General features: G+C 37.5%; 1 protein-coding gene across 1 annotated transcript; it reads right to left on the bottom strand.

Annotated features, from left to right (window-relative positions):
* Window positions 1–64: 64 nt before the first annotated feature.
* Window positions 65–3,689, bottom strand: LOC145639747 (multiple C2 domain and transmembrane region protein 6-like). Its single transcript, XM_081691070.1, has one exon. It carries the CDS (start codon window positions 3,377–3,379, stop codon window positions 266–268), a length of 3,114 nt encoding a protein of 1,037 aa, XP_081547196.1. The 5' UTR covers window positions 3,380–3,689; the 3' UTR covers window positions 65–265.
* Window positions 3,690–9,427: the final 5,738 nt, after the last annotated feature.

Genomic DNA, 9,427 nt, shown 5'->3' with positions numbered 1-9,427 from the left:
TGGCTTGCTTGACTACTTATTAACATATCCAGTTGCATTTTGATTATCTTGCCAAATTTACTCATTGATTGCCAAAATTTGACGTTATTCATCAATTTATGACTAAAATTGTACAAAATATAGAATAATAACAGAAAGAAAAGAATCGCTAGGTTCTTTACATTACAAGAATATAAAAGGAAATAAGCAAAGCGATTCTTGGAGAAGTGAGTTCTTTCTCCATGAACTGAACCTTGGAAAACTTATTGACCCAATCTGAGCTGTGTTATAGAAGCATGTCAGATTTTGCAGGTAATCTCTTGAAGAAGTTGACTGGCACTGAAGGCATCTTGGACCTGAACCGCGGATGCCGTAACATGAATAGCCCCACCAGCACTGCAATCACCTGGAAGGGAGTCACATACAGAAAAACTGCCCATACCAGAGACAAGAAGATGAATATTGCAGTCGCCCTTGGATCCCTCCAGCTCAGCAATGCTTGAGCTCTCTCTCCTTGGGTTGCTAGATCACCAACCACAGCCTGAACACGACCGGCCACACTCCGAAGACGGTCATACCGCATCCTTACTATTTCGTTGGGTCGGGATGTTGGGAATGTATCAAACTCCTCATCAAGCTCATCAGGGTGGACATGCTCTGCATGTGAAATCCGAGCATCCATATGGGGTGGAGTCCTGGGCCTAAAGCGGTAGTTCCATACTCCTATCACAAACAGGTAAAGGAAGATTGTGGGCAGTATGAGTTCCGGGTAACAGACCAATATCAAGAACAGGATGTGAACAAGACATGTTGTAATAGGGTTTCTCCAAGTGCAAACGTCGTTAAACCATCTGCAAACAGCTGATATTCCTGATAATACTGACATGATTCTGAAGAAATTTGCCTTGCTTCTTCTCAGGCTGAACATATGGATGTCCACATCAAGCATGTATTCTACAACCTCTCGCCGTAGGGGTGGTTCTGCTCGAGCTAACCGGGCAGCCACCATTTGCATAGCTTGGTGCCTCAGCCAATCTATGTGTTTGACAGGAATCGGCTGTGCATAATGCATTTTGGGCAGAAGTGGTCTTCCATATTGTGCAACCATGTTCACCCAAGCTGTGCAGGTAAATCTGACTGCTAACTGAAGCTCACCATGCTTCTTCAATCCTCCAGGAGTAAGCACTAGTAAAGGGTAAAAATGTGAGTATATCCGATCAGTTTCTAGTGTTGATAGCCTGATTCTAACCTTTCCTATCCTCTGCTCCTTTGCATCATTCCCACTGACATGATTATTGTCAAATACTCCGACAGTGATCACAGTGCAGGGATCAAAGACCTCCCATGTGTACTGCTCGTTCCACTTAGGAGCAAGAGTATCAAGAAGGGTTCGTGTTCGAATCCATTTGTTACCATACTTGGCAACACAGTAAGGATCAGTAAGCCTCCCCTCTTTCCCTTTCATGGGTAAGAGATTCTTAGCACTCAGTATCCCAAGCTCTAAAATTCCAATAGGAGCCTTCCTCAGATGCTTGGACGAGGGCTGTAGATCACTGCTAAAGTGGGTGGACTCATCCAACACATGGTACCCTGCCTCCAAGCAGAGCCGCAGGTGAATTTTGCTAGCAAACTTCATCTTCTCCTTCTTCTCCCCATCCTCATCGCCGTGTGAATGCCTCATGAGGTTGAACCACCGCGGATCAGGAGGCTTAGCTGTTTCCAACCTATGCGGAAGCTCCCTAACCGGGATGATCATCTTCCCTAGGATCTCGTCCCTTCCTGGCCCAACTTTATCCTCCACTGTCAATATCATAAATTCGTCAAATGGCTCTGAAGCCACAAACATCAGCTCATCATTCCAAATCGGATTCAATGTCTGCATCGGCGATGGCCTTGTTGCCCTCATCTGGTTCCCAAGCTGGACTCTCACCTGAGTCACAGGCGCACGGCCTCTGTCTGATGGCACCAAATCCTGAGCTTCAATCACAAGCACGCGCAAGTAATACAATTTCGGCGAAAAGTACACCTTTGATCTAGTGTGTGCAAGATTATGATGACTGATAGAATGTGCATCAGAATGCCATGCTTCAGGGAACGCCTCATCAGCCTGCGTTCCCATCCACACTGCAAGCATAATCTCTCCTTTGTGCCCTCTCTGACCCTTCTTATCCTCCAGCTTATACCACTGAGGAGCCAACGGCGAATCAGGCGGGACTCGAAGAGGAACTTCAGTCAGATCAAACATAACCCTCCCTACAAAATCATCCTTCCCAAAATCCTTATCCTTAACAATAACTTCCAGCAGATTGGACTGCAATCTCTCCTTAGAAAAGGCAAAAATCTGATTCCAAACAGGATTTTGATTCTTCTCAAGATGCTTAGTAACCCCTTTATAGTTTCCAAGCTTGACTTCAACATAAGGGTCTAAACTCCCTGTAATGTCCATCACAGGAAGATCTCTCGCCTTAACAACACTTGCATACAAGTAATGCATTTGCTCAACCAGATCGTAAGTGCTACCGATATTATCCCCTTTTCTGTATCCCATATGCGCCGCTACGGGCGGCCGAGTCTCCACCAGCTCATAGTCCGGCTTCTTTCCCGGAACCTGCATCATCATAGCAGGCTGTGGGGCGGCTTTCATGAAATCCGCCCGAACTTCCGTCTTCGGATACGATTGCTGAGGTTGGTGGTTAGACTGAGGGGGCGGGCCTTGTTGTTGTTGTTGTGAAGAGTTGTTGTGAGATTTAGCTGGAACTGAGTAAAAAGTTCTAACTTCAGGTTTCTCTTTTTCTTGCTTTTTAGTCTGCTTTTGATAATGGTGATCATGATGGTGGTGGTTTTCATTTCCGAAATCTCTCTCCCCCACTTGTTCATAATTAATCCCAAAATTAGAGGTAACATTATTTGGATTGATTTCTTCCAATGGCGGAACTTCACCTTCATTCTCTCTCCTATCTTCCTTGTTAGGAAGTGGAAAAAATTGAAAAGATGTGTCATTGGCATTCACCAAAAACATCTTCAAAGCAATATCCCCTTTGATATGAGAGAACATCCCTCTCTTATCAAGGGGATACCTCTGAACAGAGGCTTGGGTTTCCGTTGTCGCAACGGAAACCCCAGAAATCCGGACACGGCCTAAGAAGTTCTTATGATGGCCGTGTCCGGATTTCTTATCGTTATAGACAGTAACCTCAATGGTTCTGTCGGCGAGGTTTTGTGGGTCGGAAACCTCGAAAACGAGCTTCTCGTTCCACACAGGGTTCAAGTCTTTGTACTTGGTTTGCGTCTTTTGTCTTTGCTCTTCAAACTCAACTTCTACATACGGACTTGCGGAGCCTTGGCCGTCTTTCGGCATGAGATCGGATGCATCTAGCACCTCCACCACTAGCCTAGCCATGGTGGCCTGGTAGAATGGTTCAAGCTATTTTAAAGATGAATGTTTTAGTGAAAGAAACAGAGGAGAGAGAAAGTTGAGAGTAAGGAACATGAACACATGAGAGTAGAAGAAGAGGAGAGAGAAAGAAGAGAAGAGGTTAAGGTGTCGTTTGGTGAAAGTGGGGGTGTATCAAAATATCAATGTGTTTGATTGACAAAGAGAGAGAATTTGGTGTTTGTCATTATGAAATGAGTGGGTTGTGATTTTAATTGTTTGGTGGAGCAAAATTAGAAGAGAGCTTTTAACTTTGCTGGAATTTTTTGTGTGTCACAATTACTTGTTCTTGTTCATCAATCAGGAAAGAAGTTGCACACTGTTATCTTCAATTGTTCTTTAGTACAAGTACAGCGTAAAAATATTTTCTCTTTTACTCACTAGTCACTATTGTAGTGACTACGAGTACTCGTGGAAAATAACACATTCTTTCCCTTTGTTTTTAGATTAAAATTTAATTTAAATTCTTCAATTCGACCCACTACTTATTCATGTATTTGGTTAGGTTAAATATCACCCAACGCTTTGTAGTATATAGTTTTATGTTATATACTCTATAATGTATAATGAAGTAAAGAATATTTCATTCTTTTTTATAACAAGTAATTTCACAAGTCTTATATGAATGAGTTTGAACTTCAGTCTTATCATTTTCGTCAAAGATCTTAGTAACTGTGAAGTATGCTAGTTTGAATAATTCAAATAGTAAGATGCTGGTTCGAATATACAAATCCGTGGTCTAGCATGAAGATCGAAAGAGACATAGTTAAGTTACTTTCCAAAGGACCAAAGTTGGTTGAAGGAAGATTCACTAAATGCATATGCTATGGGTGTAGATTTGTCAAGACTTTTAGCCAAAAAGTTCAACATTTTGAATGTATGATTTCAATTTGCTTAATTTTATTGACAAACAAGGATATGTAAAGGGTATAAATTTTTAAAATTAAATAAATGAACCAAACTTTATTTTTGCTTTATCAAAACAGGTTGGATGAAGGCTCCCCTTCTTACTTTTTTTTTCCAACAACCTTTTTGCTTTTTTTATAATTTTAATATGCATTTATTTTGTGTTTCACTGTGGCTTCAAATGGAAAGTAGAAACTGATAGTATTATTCTATGGTAGCATTAAATTGAATCTTCTAAGAAAAAAGTGAAGAGATTAAAATTGAATGTAAAACAGACGTACACGTTCGATTTAATATATTTTTTATATGAATTTATCTTAACTTATTTGAATTTATTAAACCTAAAATATGAAATAAAAATAAGATGAACATAACAAATCCTTATCTAAAGGTCTGTTTTCATTGACTGAACTCAACTGAATTGAACTGAATATTTTATAAAATAAGAAAATTAGGAGCTAAACTGAAATGAGCTGAATTGAACTGAACTGAAAATAAACGTATGAAAACAGGCCCTATGTGCAAATAGATGAATCGGACCAGAACGCACATTCTTATAGGACATAAAATAATAGAGACGTAGTTGCTAAGTAATTACTCTGTATGTTTCTATTAATAAGCCACTTTCTGTGCATAACATCAATGTTTCTTATACTTTGGTTGCTTATGGTGAAGGAAACTCCGGGAAACTTCTCCTACCCTTTTCATTTATCTTTATCTTTTTCCTGTTTAAATAATACGGAGTACAACAAGAATATCTACAGTATGAATATTATCACTCCTAAAGTGCTGATGTGTCAAGCATTAGCATTCATTCGTATGAATCATAATAATATTATAAATATTATTTAATTTGATGACCGTTTGGACCAAAACCTAAGCTAATACGCACATCATCAGCAATTCTCGAGTAATCCCATGATAACGCAGTCTCATAAATTGACATTTGTGCTCTCATCCAAATCTATCATTAGTATTGTTTATTAATATCTGTTTCAGATGGATTTCCAATGTCTTACGTCAAATGAGTTAGGCTCCTCTTAATTACAAGGGTTTAATAGTGACCTGACCTACGAGGATATTAAAAAAAAAAACTTGTATGCAGTTTTAAGGGTTGCGTATAGCATTATTCTAAAATGTTTTTAAGTTTTTACATGTCATTAAAATTTATAGACTTTGAATTTTTACTTGTTCCTTAATTAATTCTATGCTTTTTACCTTCCTGTTGGACCATTCTCCTATTTATTGTTGACTATGATTATTTTATGTGTATTAATATCTTGCTTTAACTTAATAAGATTTCAATAACTAAAGTGTTAGGCATCTAATTAATCTTGTCGGTTTAACTTAAGCTTCCAACTAGTTCCAAGTGCACTGTATATATATCCACTTATAAAACCCTTTCATTCCGGGTCAAAATTGTGTAAACGGGCAAAGAATATGGATATCCACAAGAATCAAGGGCAACGCAAAGCAAGCAGATAAGGAATATGCTAAAAGACAAAGGGGAGTTTAATTTTTCACCCAATAATAATATTAATATAAAGAGGGTGGTCCTAGAAATCTTCTAGGATATGCATGTGGTTGTCCAAGTTAAGTCCATATCACAAGACCCTTTAATTTTAATCTAGAATACCAATTTGGATCTTGATTCCAATATATATATTTGCTTGTAACCGTTTTGCTAAAACGATTCATGTTGGAAATTCTAATTATATTACGTATTGGAGGAATAGGGCCTATTGTGATAACTAAATTGAACTGAACTGAAATTAAACTGAACATAATAAGTCTGTATTTTTGTTTAAGTTAAATTTATTATTTCTCAATATAATTGCTCAGATAAGGCCTTATGAAAAACACATATAATGGATCTTAAAATCGAAACTCCCTAACGCGTTGGGAATGCCCTTAGGGCAGTGGAACAAGTTATAAAAGGTAACAATAAAAGCTATAGTTAAGTGATTTAAGTTGATACGGAGTACTATATTACTATGTATTGAAAATGTAATGTAAGAAATTGTTGAAGGAAATCAATTATTTTTCAGTACTAGTAGCATATTGCAATGCCGCAACACGCCAATGCAAATGTGCAATAATGAGAAGTTGATTAAAAAAGATGACGAGGTAGCAAACAAGTGGTAACATAGGCTGGCTAAGAGACCAGGGGAAATGGTTTGGTCTGTTTCTGACAACAAAGTATTGTCTAAACTCGCAACTAGCTTATAAACATACAAGTACATACTTCACTCAAACAAAAGATTAAAATAATTAAAAACAAAAAAGACTTAATTAAATGTATGGTTAAAATGAAAAATTGATTGTATTTCTTCCTTTCTTATATATTAAAAAAGAAAAGGTTCATATATGTAGGTTTTGGCACATTAGGATTAGTTTAACTAAAGTTTTAATTCACCCAAAAACAAATGTTCAAAGACGTTTGTGAAGTTGTTTAAGCGCTGTAATTTGGAATACACATGATCATGCAAAACAAAACAAATATATAGTTTGATTTGGACTTTGGAGTAGCATTTATCATGCAAACAATTTAAGTTGTATAATTAAATCTAAAATGTTGTCTCCAATAACAAAAGAGACAAAAGCATGCAAGAAATTGTACAGTCTGTCAAATGGAACTGGTTTATATGCAAGAAGCTGGAATATAGAATTATATTGAACCTTAAGGATATATGGGTTTGAGATAGATACACCCGTTAATAACAAATGAGGTTCGATGTCAAATTTAGTTGACATTAACTCTTAAGGATATATGTAAATCCAATCCTATATTATGCTTATAAAGTCAGTTTAAGCATTTCCTAAATATTATCCAAAGCGTGACCATTCACATGTGGATTTTCATTGACTATAAAAAATACGCTAAGTAGTGAAACGCATTAGTGCATGGAAATAAAGCCTATTATTTTTTAGATTTTTTGGTTTGAAATTTTTCAATAGGAGACCAAAAAAAGTCGTTGGAATTGAAAAAAAAAAAAAAAGGAAAGGAGGGGAGTGTTGAGGTTCTTGTTAGAGATGTTCTTCTCTAGCTTAGTGATGGATTAAACATTGATCCATATCCATTGATTAGTAAAGCTAGTCTAAAGTAGAAATGATGAAGTAAGGAGACTAAAATGGAAAGTAAGAGAATCAACTCATCAAGAGTCAAGAGAAGAACCACATGTAGGGGCGGATTTTCATTGAGGCGGGTCGGGCCCGGCCCCCCTTAATTTTTCTAAGTTATTGGTTAAAAGTAATGTATGTTTAATAATTATAATTAAAAAGTTATGGCATAGTGGTTAAGTATTGTTATTTTTTAACAAAAGGTTGGAGGATCAAACCTTGGCCCTCAAACTTTTTGGCCAAGATCCGCCACTGGTACTCCACATGTGTTTGCAATCCTTGTTAATTTCGTTGCCTGGTTGTGTTATTGGTTATTGAATGGCTAGAGCCTAGAGAGCATCATACTCAATATATTTCACATGCAAATAAATGCTAATTCAACCTATATAGCATTATATAATGGCCAAATTTATCAGAATACCATTTTATTTTATTTTATTTTTTTGTTTGAGGGTGTATGTAACGTAATTATTCATGCATAGTCTAGCCTAGTGAGTTTAAGTTTAGCTAGTTTTTGCATAAAGACGGTCGTAAAGACAATGTTATAGTAGAGCTGTTAATTCGGGTAAACGGGTCGGGTAAGAGTGGGTCGGGTTAACTCGAGTCGAGTCAATTAAGATTAATTTCATAACATGTGCGGGTCGGGTTTGGGTTAGGTCATGCTTGAGTCGGATCACGTCGGGTCATACTTCTTATCGGGTTTAGATCGGGTTTAGATCGGGTTACATTCGGGTCGGGTGAACAATAGTTCGGGTTTAATTCGGGTTTTCACGAGTTAAAATAGGTTAGGGTAATTCTCGGATCGATTCAAGTCAATAATTTGCGGGTCATGCAGAATCAGGTCGGGTACGGTCATTCTCGGGTTTGAGTCGGGTTTGTTTCAAGTCAATAATTTGCGGATTATAATCAGGTCAGGACATTTTCAAGTTGGGTCATTCTCGGATTCAAGTCGGGTTATGTTCAAGTTAATAATTTGCATGTTACAATCAGGTCGGGTCATTTCCAAGTCATGTCATATTCGGGTTCATAACTATAAATAGATATTTATCATTTTTATCAAGCTAATTATTTCCTTTGACTATAATATATATGGAAATATATTAGGGAACTATAGTCTATAATTTAGGAAGATAGTTATCTCCTTTGACCATACAACAAATATATACTATATTTAACTTTTAAATTTGAGGATGATGATCCTTTCTTTTGCTGGCCTAGACCGACTTGGTCTCCCAAGACAAAATGCTATGATCAACAATAATAAAGTGGTCTAAATTGCATTTATGGTAATTTGAAATCGGGTCAGGAACAATTTGGGTTGAATTTAGGTCGGGTCAATAACAAGTCGTGTTAATTTCGAGTCGGATTAGTAACAGATCGGGTTGAATTTTTGGGTTGGGTAAGTAATAGGTATGGTAAAATTTGGGTCGGGTCAATAACAAGTCGGGTTGAATTTGGGCCAGGTTAATAGCAAGTCGGGTTGATTTCGGGTCGGGTTTGTAACAGGTTAGGTTAAATTCGGGTCGGGTTTTGGACGGGTCGGGTTGAATTCAGGTCAGGTTCATAACAACTCGAATTAAATTCGGGTTTTGACAGGTTAAAATGGGTTTTGGTCAATTTTGGTTCAAGTCGGGTTCGGTGCAAGTTAATTAAATTTGTCGTTGTAAACCAGTAAATTGGTGCAAGTTGTAAACCGGTAAATTGGTCGTTTAAAAGAAAATTGAATGGTTCCACACACCCAATTGGACTCCCAGAGGGTATTACGGACCATGGTAAACATTTCGTCAAGTTTTATTTGCGGGAGAAAAAAAAGTCAAAAAATTCCATAATTGAAGGCTAATATCCACGCTTTTTGAGAAATTTTTGAGGTTTCGGTGCCCGGCGTCGAAAAGTCTTGAAATTCTATGGAATACATCTCGAGGTCATATAATGCCGTTTGGAACATTATCCACGCTTTTTGAGGAATTTTTGAGGTTACGGGGCCCGGTG

This window comes from Chenopodium album, chromosome 7 (assembly GCF_948465745.1).
Source record: "Chenopodium album chromosome 7, dcCheAlbu1.1, whole genome shotgun sequence".
Lineage (NCBI taxonomy): Eukaryota > Viridiplantae > Streptophyta > Magnoliopsida > Caryophyllales > Amaranthaceae > Chenopodium > Chenopodium album.
Note: the sequence above shows the minus strand (reverse complement) of the source record. Positions and strands in the feature narration are given on the sequence as shown.

What these genes read in the sequence shown, in the direction of transcription:
- LOC145639747 (XM_081691070.1), bottom strand. Translation starts at nt 3,379, where the DNA reads ATGGCTAGGCTAGTGGTGGAGGTGCTAGATGCATCCGATCTCATGCCG.